Genomic DNA, 16,105 nt, shown 5'->3' with positions numbered 1-16,105 from the left:
TCTTAAGGAGTTCCTAATTTTGACTTCATTTTGACTTCAAAAAAGTTAAAAAAAGAATACATTTAGACGTCACAAAACTAACGTCTTATTTATGAAGTCTTCAAGAACTCTTAATTTAGAGTTCTTAAAAATGACACCTTTAAGAAGTCATTATAAGACTTCTTGAAGACTCCTTCAAAAATACGTCGTAAAGCAGTCATTCTGACTTTAATGCTGTCTGGGAGGGTAAAACGAGACACTAGGAAAAAAATAAGACAACATATTAAAAATTGATAAATAATAATAAAAAGTGGAATCTGTTATGAATAATTAATACTATTCTGTACTTAATGCAAAGTAGTTTACTAATTTTTGTAGATTCCTAAAAACTACTATCAATTATTTCAAAAAGTAAGTAAATATTATTACTTTTAGGTATATAAATACGTGACTTATTAGTGAAAATTAATTAATTTATGGCATACATCTATTAAAAAGTAATGATTGGTCAAATTAAGAATTGCTATCTTAGATACTGATTTTTCAAGCCGAAAAATTGCAAAAGTTACAAACTTTTATTTTATAAATTCGATATCACTGATCAATTATTAGCTTAAAATATCATTTATTCATCATTATAAATTAATTTACAATATACATAAATCGAATAAGTGGTAAATAATAAAATGAAAAATTAGTATACTAGATACTGATTTTTTGCTCATAAAAATACCGAAAACTTTTAACTCTTATTTTATAAATTCTATCCCATTGACTAATAATTAATATAAAATGTTATTTTTTCGTTATTATAAATTAATTTATTATATACATAAATCGAATAAGTGGTAAATTTTTTTAATTTTTCTATGTTTATTTGAATAGTAATAAATAACTGTAGATACCAATTTATCGACTCTTTTTCATATTAATTTTAATATACGAAATTACAAATTTTTCTCTTCTATGTGTATCAAATTTTAAAATAAATAATAGCCATTTTGTAATATATAATGATCCTGGTTTGATATTAGTATACAAATATATTAATTTTAAGTCAAAAATAAACTACAAACTATTAAAATTTTGAGCGTCATTTTTTTCCGTGTAATAATTTACAAAATTTTGATACGCTTACGACAGCTGTCACTGAAATTTTTAAAAAAGTGGGGGCACTGTCTGACAACCCCCTTAAGGGGTAACGTCAACCGATATTCAATTCAATTTAACTTACGGACAATCTCTAGAAACCTAAAATAGTCTTTAGCGTTTTCTAAAACCTGACCGCCAAAATTTCGTATTTTCAAAAATTCAAATTCTTCTCCAAGAAAAATCGTTTCAAAATTCTCATTCACGAGTGCAACAAAGACAGCCTCGTGTATTTTTCTGAGAAAGAGGTCCAGTTTCCCTTAATCCTAAGTATCAAAAAATCAAAACAATGGTCCAAACCCAGTAGCGCACTCTAACAACAAAAATGTCAAACAACAATTACCCCCACGTGATAAGTAAGCGCTCAAGTAAAAATTACCATCAGAGTAAATGCGCCATGACGGAACTCCACATAAGCGCAGGCGCATTAAATTGTTACAAAAAAAAAAACACAGGAATGGTTTGGAACAGAACCGTTGGTTCGATTGTGTCGCTTTCAAACTTTTTTCTGTCGGCTCGGCAAATGTCGGCCTGCAAACAAAACGTTGCGTCCCTAACCTGCCGCCAATATCTGATCCCAAGTGCTAACTATCGCAGTTGTTGTCATTGTTGCTGTTGCTGTACGTAATTTTATTATTAATTTAAATAAATAAGCGGTAGTTTGAATTTGAAAACTTGAAAAAATTTAAAATTTTAAATTGAATAATTATTTGAATTGTAGCTCGTGGTGATCTGATCATCCACAATGGATGATGATGTGGTGGAGCTGAATAACATTGAAAATCTCTGTAGACTTTGTCTATCAACAGAAGATCCAAAGTCTCCAATATTTGGGCTCCAGGAGTCTCCAGTTTCGCTGGTTGAAAAAATTCAGGCTTGTCTATCAATCGAGGTAATTTATTTGTTGGTATTTAAATATTTAATGATCCTTGTGCTGAGTCTTGTCTCCAACATCAATAACTGACCCAAACATTTCATCATAAAACAAAATGACGGCCAGCCGTATGTTTTATTTAATTGTTACTTTAATAATAATTGTTTTGTGGATTGCAGATATTGTTAACAGATAAGTTATCAAAGTTAATATGCATTAATTGCCTGAAAAGTGTCAATCAGTGGCACAATTACAAGGAGTCATGTCTCAAGTCCCAGGAAAAATTACAGCGGTGGCTTGTCAAGCAAATTAATTCTGTTGCTGTTGTAAGTTTTGTTTTTACGTTTTTTTTGAAAAATTATTGACACATTTTTTATGAAGGCAACTGACAGCTGACAGTTATTTTTAAATTTATGACAGCTAATTTTTAAATGGTCCTGAAGTTAGCAGACAATTGACAATTTTCTAATTTTTTTTTTTTTGACAGCTTGAAAAAAAAAAAAAAAAAAAAATGCACATGTAGAAAATTTAAGAAAATATAAGTGCAATTTTTTGAAATATTTTTTTTTGAATTTATCGCGCCAAAAAAACATACAAAAGTTATAGACGTCTGCTGATTTATGAGTGTGAGTGTAGCAGACATTAGACAAATTTAAAATTATAAATAAATAGAGTAAATAATTTTTTAAAAATGCACTTAGAAATTTTGAAATTTTTTAAATGCGCATTTTTTTAAAATTTAATTTTATTAATTATTTACTCTACTTATTTATTATTTTAAATTTGTTTGATGTCTGTTACATTCACACTCATGTTGATTTTAGATGACCCTGAAGTTTAGCAGACAATTAAAAATTTTTTTTTCGACATGATAGTAAAGTTAGCAAACATTTGAAATTAAAAAAAAATTTTTTTGACAGATAAATAATGAAAAAAAAAATTTCTAAAAAAATGCACATGTCGGAAATTTAATAAACTATACGTGCAATTTTTCAAAATATTTTTTTTATTATCTATTTTTTTGTTAAAAAAAATCCAAAAATTTTTAAATGTCTGCTAACTTTATTGTCATGAAATTTTTTCGAATTTTTTTTTTCTACTTTGTTGTTTAAAAAAAAATTCAAAAATCATCAGACGTCGGTTAACTTCAGGTCATGATTTTAGTATTATAATTTTTAAATTTAATGCTCGGTTGGATTTTTTTTTTAAATGCCAAAAAATTATGATACTGAAGTTAGCAGACAATTAGTAATTTTCGGTTTTTTTTTTCACCAAATCAATTACAAAAAAAACAAAAAGTAAAAACATGCACATGTAGAAAAATTAAAAAACTACAGGTGCAATTTTTTAAAATATTTTTTTTTTTATGGTTTATCGTCTAAAAAAGAATTCAAAAATTATTAGACGTCTGCTAACTTCAGTATCATAAAAAATTGATGATTTAATAAATGATGGATTTTTATGAGTGTGAATGTAACAGACATCAGACAAATTTTGAATTATTGATAAATAGAGTAAATAATTAATAGAATAAAATTTTTTTTAAATGCGCATTTAAAAAATTTAAAAATTATTAAGTACATTTTTTCGAAATATTATTTTTTAAATTATTTACTCTATTTATTTATAATTTTAAATTCGTCTGATGTCTGCTACATTCACACTCATGGATTTGTGCGTTTGATTAAAACTTTTTTAATGATTGATACAAAAAAAAATTTATTTACTTTACTACAAAAAATATGATCATGAACTCAGACAATTAAAAATTTTTGGATTATTTTTTTTCAATAAATTGAGAAAAAAAAAAAAAAATAAAATATGCACATGTAGAAAATTTAAAAGACTACAAGTGCAATTTTTTTAAATATTTTTTTTTTCATAATTTGTCGTTTTTAAAAAAATCCAAAAATTATGAGGCGTCGGCTAATTTCAGTATCATAATAAATATGATCATGAACTCAGACAATTAAAAATTTTTGGATTATTCTTTTTCAATAATAAATTGACAAAAAAAAAAAATAAAATATGCACATGTAGAAAATTTAAGAAACTAAAGGTGCATTTTTTTCAAATATTTTTTTTATAATTTATTGTTTTGAAAAAAATCCAAACATAAGACGTCGGCCATCTTCAGAATCATTGAAATTTTTGTTGTCAAAAATATTGATAAATATTTTTTGTTTTTTTTTTTTAAATAAAAATGATTTTTTTTTAGTTTCAATTTTGTTCCACGAAACAAAGATCCTGAAGTTAGCAGACAGTTAATAATTTCCGATTTTTTTTCTCCAATTTAATTTAAAAAAAAAGAAAAATAAAAAAATGCACATGTAGAAAATTAAAAAAACTAAAAGTGCATTTTTTTAAAATATTTTTTTTTTGCACGGATCATTTTCAAAACTAAAAAAATTGGTAGACATCCGCTAATTGCAGTGTCATTCACAATCATGATCCTGAATTAGCCGACAATTCAAAATTTTCGGATTCTTTTTTTTTAACAAATAAATTACAAAAAAAAAAAAAAAAAGTATAAAAATGTGCACATGTAGAAAATTTAAAAAAGTATGAATGCAAATTAAAAATAATTTTTTTTTTTTATTATTTATCGTTTCAAATAAATTTCAAAAATTATTAGACGTCGGCTAACTTTAGTATCATTCACAATTTCATGAGTGTGAATGTAGCAGACAATTATCAATTTTTTAAAGTTAAGAGTAAATGAACAAAATGTAACTAGAGTCAAAATAAAAAAATGCATATTTAGATAAACTCAAAATCCATACATGCATTTTTTAAAATTCATTATTTCAATTAATTAATTCCTTTATTTCAAATTCATAAATTGTCTCTCGTCTGCTACATTCGCACACAACTTCAGCAGCAACTTTTTCATATTTAAAAAATCATATTAACAAAATATATATTTTTAAAACAGATCGCAACAATAAAGCCCGAGCCTCTGGACATAGAAGTGTACGAAGACAATATCGAGATCGTTGAAATGTCCGAGGATGAATTGAATAACGAGTTATCAAACCGTAGTACAGAATTACCAAACGATAACGCTCTCCCAGAATTATCAATACGTGGAAGCCGTCGTAGATTAGACATAAATTTGCACAACAACACAGGTAAAGATAACAATAAATATATAAAATCATGTAACCAAGGTTTAGTATCAGATAATAATGATGAAATAAAATTAGAACCAACTGACGACGACGAGGACGATATCGATTGTAATGTTGATGTTGAGTCAATAAACGAGAATGACAATGAAGGCGAATTACTACTGAATCCAATGGCACTCGGTGCCAGCAAAAACATGGAACCAGACTCTACCCAAAAATTTAACGTACGTGCGGTAAAAAAAAAAGTCCGCCGAGGTCCGCACACTCATTTCCGAGGCCCAAAAGTATTCAAACGCCGGTGTCCTCATTGTCAGCTGACGTTGCACTCAAAATCGTCGTACGCACGTCACATAAATCGTTACCATCACGACGCCCAACTTCCGTCGGCAGTGACGGCCGCTAATTCCACCGGAGGAAATTCTCAACATCAACAGCATCAGGTTCCACACAACGGACTGCCCTATTCAAAAGACGACGACAACTCAGCAGCCGAAGAAATAGAAGACGTCGAAGACGAGCTGGTGAGTCTGGAAAAAGACGCGCCGCTGACCCAAGTCCAGGAGTCGATTATCAGTCAACTGAAAACTTTTTCTTGCTACGCCTGCCAGCAGTCATTCAACGACAGACGCAGTACGTTAAATCACATACGTCAGCACATGCCCGACTTGAGACCCTACACATGCATCGCATGTCTCACTGAGTTTCCCGATCGCTCGATTTACAAACTCCACTGCGGCGCTTCATTTGAATGCGCGATGAAAATAGCACTCGTGGTGCCCAAGCACGGCACGGAAAAATATTTCACATGCAACATGTGTTTGAGACCGATGCCGAACCGCAAAGAACTGATAAGTCATCTGTCAAAACACTCAGATCGTCAGTACGAGCAATTGACGGCACCGTCAGCCAGCGGCGGTTCAAAAAAACCGCCAAAATTAAAACCCATTGGGTCTAGTTCTAGATCAGCGAATGCTTCAACTTCAAATTCCACCTCCACCTCCACCTCCACTGCCGCTAAATCGGCTGCGGTTTCGACCACAATCGGGCCCTACAGAAATGGAGACCCAGCTCACAACCACACCTGCGATTACTGCGGTATGATCTATCGTTACAAACCCAATATGTTAAAACACCAGGACTTGTGCAAACGTTTGCCTCCCGAGGAACGAACTTCTTACCGGTGCGTCCACTGCGGGATGACATTTTTGGTCTTCAAAAAATTCCAGTCCCACATTACCACTGAGCACAACAAAAAAGAGCTGATATGTTTTGTGTGTAATGCGAAATTTCGGTACTCGAATGAATACTTGATCCACCACCAGAAGCATCGGATGATAAACAAAGCCGCGGAAACTCACGCGTTGAATCACTGGAACAAAACGGTCACGATGAAATACGGGTGCGCTGTTTGTCCAGAGCAATTTGACACCAAGGCGGAGCTGAATGACCACCGGTCAGTTCATCTGAAGGTAAAGATATTTTCCTGCAGCATCTGCCGGCGGATGTTCGGAAACTCCCAGTCGCTGCAGGAGCACGTCAATGAAGACCACGCACTTGAAGTGGACCCGAATATATCAGCGATTGACTTTCTCGATCAAAGCACCGAGCTGCCGAACACCAGTGGCTGGTCCGTGAACACCGACCCGGGGGTGCGCAGCACCGAGTGCACGATCTGCGGGAAAGTATTCGCGAATTACCCGAACTTACGCCGGCACATTCGCTCGGTTCACGCCGCCGACGAACGTTTTAACTGCAGCAAGTGTTCCAAGACGTTTAGCAACGAGGCTGAGTTGAGTGAACACACCGACAGCGCACATGCCGAGCAGGTCAGCAACCGCTGCAACTACTGCAAGAAAAAGTTTGACAGCAAGCACGGGCTGGACGCCCACCAGCGCAACGCCCACGGAATAACCGACAGTAAATTGGCCTGCGATATCTGCGGGAAAGAATTCGGGAACGAGACGTCACTGAAAATCCATCGCGGTCACCACTTCCGGCGGGACTCGCGTCTCAGTATCCGGAACATGCCCCACCCGCTGGACCAGGTCCAGGTTGAAATAAACGAGGCCGAAGAACCGGAAGTCGTCATCAGTCCCCGGGCCGGCCGGGCCAGAAAATCTCTGTCGAATACTTCGCTGTCTTCGTCACCGAAAAGTTCATCGGAATTGAAGTGTCAAGTTTGCGATGACAAGTTCACTGACGTCCACGATCTGCGCAAGCATCTATGGGATGTCCATTGCGCTAAAAATAAACCCGAGAAGTCTTTTACTGACGACAATAATTTGCAATGCGAGTTGTGTACAAATGTACTGCCAGATGACAAGAGTCTCGATGAACACATGAAGTGGCACAAAGACAATCCCATTTTGTCTGACGGCCTGCAGCGGCCTGTTGACATCTCCTGTGACGTCTGCGGTAAATTTTACAGCTCGACGAAAGCTCTTTGGAAGCACAAAAAACTCCACAGCAAAACCGGCGTGACAATTAAATTCCAGTCGGTTAAAAAATCACAGCCTGCGCAGTACCCGTGTCCGGTTTGCCGCAAAGTATTCGGCAATGAAACTTCAATGAAAAAACACAAGGCCGCGGCTCACTATGCGCGTCGCAGTGTCTCTGTTGTGACAACGACGACACCCAAAGTTACGTCACGCAAATCGTCTAATGACGATGAGGTGAAACCCAAAAGACCTAAACTAGACTTTGATATCATCAGGAAAGCTTACAATCTTGAGCCAAATAATTACAACGCTGACGTCAGTGGGGGTCCCAGTAACAGTAAAAAACCTGTGTCTTGTGGAATTTGTAAAAAATTACTGCCCAGTTTGAATTCGCTGTACAAACATCGGCAGAATGTCCATAAAAACTTTAGCAAGTCATTGGAGAATAATGACGACAACAGCGCACGTGGTCACAACGAGCATGACAATGATGATGAGGCTGTCGATAAATCCCGGGTGCCTTGCACTGAGTGCGACAAAATATTTTCAAATATGTCGAACATGAAGCAGCATCTGACGAAAGTACACGGCAATGGAAACAAATATTACTGCGGCGCTGACGGATGCAATCAATTATTCAACTCGCCTTTGGCTAAACAGTTGCACGAAAAGTCACACATGAATGTACTGTACAGATGCACTATATGTTCAAGGCACATGTTTTTACGTAATGCGATAATCCAGCATCTCGTGACGGAGCATAAAAATGACTACTCACCGGGCACTGAAAAAAGCCTTTACAAAAAAACTGACCTCAGTAATTACCAAGTTCACGGAGCGGAAGGACGCGTATGTCCGATTTGTAATATTACTTACCCTAATATTAAAGCCATGAAAATTCATTATGTTAAAATACACGAAAATAGTTAAGATTTGGTTTAATTTTATTTATTATTTTAAGGGCAGACACTGCCCCCAGTTTTTTAAATTTCAATGACTCGACTGTCGGCTGCATTCAAATTTTATTGATTAAAAAAATTATGATACTGAAGTTAGCCGACGTCTAAAAATTTTTGGATTGTTTTTCTCTACGATAAATTAAAAAAAAAAATATTTGAAAAAATTGCACCTATAGTTTTTTGAATTTTCTAAATGTGCATATTTTTAGTTTTTTTTTTTTTTGTCATTAATTTGTTTAAATGAAAATCCAAAAATTTTTGATCGTCTGTCAATTTCAGGATCATAAAAAAATTATATGATCCTAGTCAGCAGACAGTTTAAAATTTTCGGATTTTTTTTTCAACGACTTAATTTAAAAAAAAAATAAAAGTAAAAATATGCACATGTAGAAAATTTTAAAAACTGTAGGTGCAATTTTTTCAAATATTTTTTTTTTTTAATTTATTGGTTAAAAAAAATCCAAACATTATTGGACGTCGGCTAACTTCAGTATAACCTTGAGGACATTCTCAATAATTTTTTGATTTTTTTTTAGACGATAAACCAGAAGAAAAAAAATATTTTTAAAAATTGCACCTGTAATTTTTTCAATTTTCTACATATGCATATTTTTAATTTTTTTTTTCTTCAAATTTAATTGTGGAAAAAAAATCCAAAAATTTTGAATTGTCTGCTAACTTCAGGATCATCTCTTGTGTAATTAGTAATTTTCGGATTTTTTTTTTCACCAAATCAGTTGCAAAAAAACGAAAACTAAAAATATGCACATGTAGAAAATTTTAAAAACTGCAGGTGCGATTTTTTTATATATTTTTTTTTTATGGTTTAGCGTCTAAAAAAAAATCAATAATTATTAGACGTCTGCTAACGTCAGTATCATCCCCTCCCCCCACTTTTTAAAAATTTTTGATGACTAAATTGTAGTGACGAGACTAAAAGTTTGATAATTAATTGAAAAAAAAAATTGAAGGATTCATGAAAAAAAGTACAATTTTGCTGGGACAGATTTTTCAAAAAATTATTTATAGTGGATATCAATAAGAAGTTAAACGAAATTTGGTAAATAATTTTTTTTAAGACGTCTGATAATTTTTGGATTTTTTAAAAAACGATAAAATATAAAAAAAAAATATTTTGAAAAATTGCACTTTGAGTTTTTTTAATTCTCTACATGTGCATTTTATTATTTTTTTTTTTTTTGTAATTTGGTGAAAAAAAAATCCAAAAATTATTAATTGCTAACTTCGGAATCATAATAATTTTGAGCCCAAAAAATATGAAAAATCGAACCGGAAAATTGACATGAAGATTTTACTGAAATTTTTTTTCAAAATTTCTTTCAACTCCTAATTAATATCAAGTAAATAATTTTTTTAAAAATTGTTGTTCTTTTTTTCATTAATCCTTTGACTTTTTTTTAATTAATTATCAAAATTTTAATACAGTCATTAAAATTTAGTCATTGAATATTTTTAAAAAGTGGGGGGAGGGGGCACTGGTTGAGAATAGCCTTAAAAAAAATGTAGTAATTTCACCGAGGTATAAAATTTAAAAAAAATTACTTGCAGTTGACATTAATTGGGAGTTAAACGAAATTTGGTAAATAAATTTCAGTAAAATCTTCTGGTGTGTTCGGGTTCTCTGCACTGGGGTGCCTGCAATATACCCGGGAAAATTTAAATTCATAATTAAATTAGTAGAAAGAAAGTAAATAATCAATAAAAAAAATGTATGAATTATCAAGTCTACTGATTAAAGTGAAATTCAAACGAACAGATCTTAGTATTTCGATTATGAATAATCTTTGTAAATAGTATCAATATATATATATATATATATATATATATATATATATATAAAATACGAGTGTGAATGTAGCAGTCATCAGACAAATTTAAAATTATAAATAAATAGAGTAAATATATAAAAAAATAATATTTCCAAAAAATGCACTTGTTAATTTAAAAATTTTCTAAATGCGCATTTTTTCAAAATTCAATTTTTTAAATTATTTACTCTATTTATTATTAATTTTAAATTTGTCTGATGTCTGCTACATTCACACTCAAAAAAATCGATCATTAATCAATAAAAGATATGAATGAAAATCGATTTCTTCATGTTTTCTGTCTGCAGTAAATGTAAGTGTGTAAATTTGTGTGCGCAGTATGATAAAATTAATTTTTATTTATGATTCTCATTAATAAATAATCGATTTTTTTTCTTACTTATATCGATACTATTTATAAAGATTATTCACAATCGTTACAGAATTTGTTTACTTGAATTTCATTTTATCAGTACACGATAATTCATACATTTTTTTTTTTAGCATTAACTTTTTTTTCAAAAATTTTATTATGAATTCAAATTTTCCCGCGTATTTGGCGGGAGTCAAAATGCCCTGGGACGATATGTCACTTTTATAATTTGAATTTCCAAATTTTGTAGGGTAAAATTTATTCGAAAAATTTCATTTGACTTCCAATTGATGGCAACTGCAAGTAATTTTTTTTTTTTTTAATCTATTTCCTTTTTTTCAATTAATCCTTTAATTTTTTTAAATTAATTGATAAATTTTGACGCGCCGATGACAGTTAGGAGTCAGTGAAATTTAAAAAAAAGTGGAGGCACTGTCTGACAATGCCCTCAAGTTGTTCTTTTTTTTTATGTAATAAAAATAAAAACATCTTGACGATTATTACCTGCGTCATTAATTACAAAGATTTTTTAAATCCTCAGACATTTGTTGTTAATTATAAATTACATGTAAATACAGACATTTTCATAAAATATTAATATCTTAATAATATAAATATATATACATATATATATTTTTTTTTTAAATATAGTAAAATGTTTTTTTTTTGAGTGATTTTTTTCCTTAACTATCTTCCGATTTAATGAGTAAGTTTACTTCCCTTAATTATTATGATTATTATAATTATTATATTAATGAATGAGTATTGATGACAGTTGTAAATCTCTGAATGAGAGACAATAAAATGGATGTAATTTTTTAAATTATAATTTGTAAAAGTATAATTATCTTATAAATTAGTAATTAGTAATTTTTTTTTATCTTAGGATATTATTTAATGTATTATTAACTATTAGTTAATTTATACGATTAATCAAGTTCAAAAAATGTCACATGAATTTTAAGAATTAAAAAAAAAATATAAATTTACTGTAACTTTATTGAGTAAATAAAAAACATACATTTAATTAATAATTCGTTGTAATTTTAATTCATTATTTTTTAAATCCTGCCTCTAAACATGAATTAGTGGAAATTTCATTAATTACGTTAGTGAAGCAGTATTCACTTCATAATCAGTGTATTTAAATAACAAATTAGTGAATTCTCGCTAATAAATTTAGTACTATAATTTTCACTAGCAAATTAGTGATTTTCACTACTGAACTAGCGATATTTTCATAATTTCTACAAGTGAAACTGTTATACACTTCTTAATTTATGAATTTCACAATTTCACTAGTAACTTTAACTAGCAAATAATTAAATATTTTACTAGATATAAATATAATTAATAATTATGGTGCTATTTTTAAAAATTTTAATAAAAAACTTTCAAAATAAAAAAAATATAAGTACAGAACAATAATATATTTATATGAAGAGTACGTCAATCATAACATCACGGATTTTTTATTTCTTCATCAGTTATTGTTTGGTATCATAACCAATATACTATTTACACTCACGCGATCACATGCGTAGGTCAGCGCAGTGGATAGCATCAAAAACTTTGAATCGGAAGGATGCAGGTTCGAGCCCAGCAGTCACCGGGATTTTTTCATCAGTCAAAATCATGTATACTTCCTCTAAGTAATGATTCCAATACATTAATCACATTTCGGATCTAATTACAAGTGTCTTATATTTTTTTTCGCAATATAATATTTTTTTTCACCGATGAAATCAGTGGATTCCCATATTCACTTTTCAATTTAGTGAATTCTCATATTCACTTATCAAATCAGTGAATTCCAATATTCACATATTCATTTAGTGAATATTCACTAATTCTGCGTGGTACGATTGTAGCATTGACAATTAGTGAATATTCACTTAAAATTAGTGAATATTCACTTAAAATTAGTGAAAAATCACTAATTCATATTCAGAGAGTGATTCTGTTGAATTTATAATAGTAAAGTTAGCGGGCATCTGTCAATTTTTAAATTTTTGAAATAATAAATCAAACTGTTCGTGTCCATACTTAATAATAACGACGAGTAACCTACAGTCACTACGTGACTGCCTAAATATCACTACTTAATTTATAAAATACTAAAAAAAAAAAAGGATTTCTTGTTGCAAAAAATTTTAATTTGCACCAATAAATTTGATGCATTATCAGTTAAATACAAAAATTGTCTTGGGGCGAAAAAAATATTTTTTTGGTCAAGAAATAATTCCTTGCAGCGAGTAACTTTTTCTAGTTCTCAATAAATTTTTGTTATCAATTCACATTGCAAATAATTTATTGGGGTAAGTAAAAATTTTCTTTAGGCGAGTAACAATTTTTTGTGGCAATGAACCCTTTTTTTTTCTATGCACTTTTTTGACTTTGAGAAGCTACGTAAAATCAAAAGGGAGTATAAAAATCTGTCATTTTGGAATAAGTAACGCGATATAAATAATAATAATAATAATAATAATAATTGTTGATATTAATATAAGATAAACAATAAATGAAATTATTGAAATTACAATAGACTACAATAAAACTTTTTTTTATTACAAAACTAAGCCATAGATACGATCGATAAAATTTATAATTAGCCTGTAATACTTTAGCAAGCTTGCTCTAATAATAAATAGTGTTCTATCGACCTCTTTGCAGAGATAACATGCGACCTACTTCCGGTTTTTAGACTTTACTTAGGTTATATTAGCTTCTCATATAAGAGTCGCATGTCGATCGATTTACCTTCGCTACTACATATATTTTAAAACTTTTATGCTGTATAACTCAATCCACATTTAAATATACTATTGTTCTGTTAAATTCTTGACAAATTTACAAACATGTATCACAAATTTATATTTAATGCTACAAATCCGATTTTGAATTATTCAAAATCTATATCAGCGTGAAAAAAATTTAATTTTTAAAATTATGTACGAGGTGTAGCTGCGCCCTGTAAAAATTTATAAATTTATCGGGTTCATAATCGTTTATTTCTTCAAATATATATATATATATATTAGGGTGAGCCAAAAAAACCAACCTATCGAATTTACGTCTTTAAAAGGACCTATATGTCGAGAAAATAATTCTCTCATTGGGCAAAATTTTTAGCTCAATTTTAAAAGGTGTCGGCAGCCATTTCAAATTTCCCATTTAAATGACATGCAAAAAAATTTTTTTTGATTAAAAATATTATAACTTTCAAACTGTGTGAGATAAAAATTCGGCTCTAGAATATTCTTGCGTGGCAGTAAATTTCTTTAAAAAAAGTCCTGGGAGTCGAATTTGTAAACTTGATATTTTGTATACTAACAGGCCATCAAAGTCTAGAGTAAACAGAATCATACAAATTTAAGGCTTTATTTGGATTTTCCAAATACTTTTCTTTTATTGTGATCGATAACAAAACATTATTTGTTACAACGTGGATATTGTTGGTGGTTTCATTGCACTACATGTAGAACGAATTTTCTCGTAGTATTGACATTTTTAATAATAAAGCCTTAAATTTGTATGATTCTGTTTACTCTAGACTTTGATAGCCTGTTAGTATACGAAATATCAAGTTTACAAATTCGACTCCCAGGACTTTTTTTAAAGAAATTTAATGCCATACAAGAATATTCTAGAGCCGAATTTTTGTCTCACGAGGTTCAAAAGTTATAATATTTTTAATCAAAAAAAATTTTTTTGCATGTTATTTAAATGGGAAATTTCAAATGGCTGCCGACACCTTTTAAAATTGAGCTAAAAATTTTGCCCAATGGGAGAATTATTTTCTCGATATTTAGGTCCTTTTAAAGACATAAATTCGATAGGTTGTTTTTTTTGGCTCACCCTAATATATATATATATTTAGAATACTTTCGACACTTCAAATTAAAAAATTTACTTTTATTTCTTTTTTCTGTACATGAAATTCAATGGTAGTCTATAGAATTAGCCTATTAAAATTAAACTATAAATTAAAATAATTAAACAGGATCGTATACCTAAAGTCATTAAATATTAACCGCGACGTCACAGTGAAATTTACCAAAACATTATCTGCATAATGTAAATATGTCAAACTAAATGACTGTACCATCGGTCTATTACCAACTAAATAATTGATATTGAGTAATTACATTAAGTAATTCATGTTTCAATTTGATTAACTCAATTATTAGTATAACTAATTTATTTCACAAATATTTACATAATTACCAGATCTATAACAAACTAATTATTATTACATTGACTGATATGTAATCAAATACGAGTTATAATTTTAATTAACTGAAAAAAATTTAATTAAGAAAAAATTATCTGTTTAATTACCTTCATATATTTGAGATAAATTATATACTATAATAAATATTTCTAATAACTTCAAATTTTTATAATTACACTGTAAAAAATTTACGGAGTAACAGCGAATTAAATCCGGAGCATAAATGTTAAAGCATCAAAACACATATATTTTAAAAGTGTGCGAGTAGTTCGAATTTCAAACCAAATAATTCGAATTTTCGAATAATTCCAACTCTCCCTTTGAATGACAAAATGGTAAGATTTGTTCAAATAATTCAAATTTTTCTAGGGGTAATTAGAGCTCAGACACGAATCTACTAAATTTAAATTTGAATTGTTGAAATCTTAACTGTATAACTTCCGTTTTCTACAGTTTTTGTTCTTTACATATTTTACATTACATAGTTTTTAGGTTACGTTGCAAGCAATTTAAAGTCTCTATTTTCTTTGAGTAAATATTTTTATACATTCCTAACAAACTACTTTAAACTTTTTCGGACTATGTTTCCTGGCCATCTTTTTTCTTTTTCTATTCCATATCTCATTATTAGCTATCTGTTCCTATTTTTGTTTCCATATATTTTTTTTTTGCAGTCACGGAGTTTTTTTAGTAAGCAGGATTGCAGACAGGTAGTCTGGCGGTTACCCATACAACAATTTTTTTCAATTTTTGAGTAAATCTGCTCTCAAGATCGATAGGTGCTAATGTCTTTTTCTACGTTTGTGTCTTGCTGCAGATACTTGTGACCAGATTTAAATTATTGCAAGTCTAGAGCAAGCCTTACAAAAGAAATTCGTGCTAGATTACAACTCAATTCTGGAGGAAAACTATGGTTGAAAATAGTTGCGCATGGCTTGCTTAAGATCTGCTCAAGGCTCGAAATTGACTTAGCATGCGTAAGTTACCTACTGTAAGTTACTGGTGCAAGAAATGCGTCAGACACTTTTTCATTCCACGTGTTCAAGATATCTTTAATATTCTTGCGTACGATATCATGAGCAAGACATACACAAATCTTGACATAGGTTTCTTGATACACGATTTTGCGAAAGACCCAC

General features: G+C 30.1%; 1 protein-coding gene across 2 annotated transcripts; it reads left to right on the top strand.

The window, feature by feature from the left end:
* The first annotated feature begins 1,612 nt into the window (after positions 1-1,612).
* LOC130665062 (zinc finger protein 62-like) lies at positions 1,613-8,738 on the top strand. Of its 2 annotated transcripts, XM_057465318.1 has the most exons (5): positions 1,613-1,748; positions 1,850-2,020; positions 2,182-2,328; positions 4,938-5,133; positions 5,209-8,735. In XM_057465318.1, exons 2-5 carry the CDS (start codon positions 1,874-1,876, stop codon positions 8,499-8,501), a joined length of 3,783 nt encoding a protein of 1,260 aa, XP_057321301.1. In that variant the 5' UTR covers positions 1,613-1,748; positions 1,850-1,873; the 3' UTR covers positions 8,502-8,735. The 2 variants fall into 2 exon arrangements, with proteins under 2 accessions (XP_057321301.1, XP_057321300.1); XM_057465317.1 differs by having other exon boundaries at positions 4,938-8,738.
* Positions 8,739-16,105: the final 7,367 nt, after the last annotated feature.

Source organism: Microplitis mediator, chromosome 3 (genome assembly GCF_029852145.1).
Source record: "Microplitis mediator isolate UGA2020A chromosome 3, iyMicMedi2.1, whole genome shotgun sequence".
Lineage (NCBI taxonomy): Eukaryota > Metazoa > Arthropoda > Insecta > Hymenoptera > Braconidae > Microplitis > Microplitis mediator.
The sequence above is the reverse complement of the archived record's forward strand: the minus strand, read 5'-3'. Positions and strand labels throughout refer to the sequence as shown.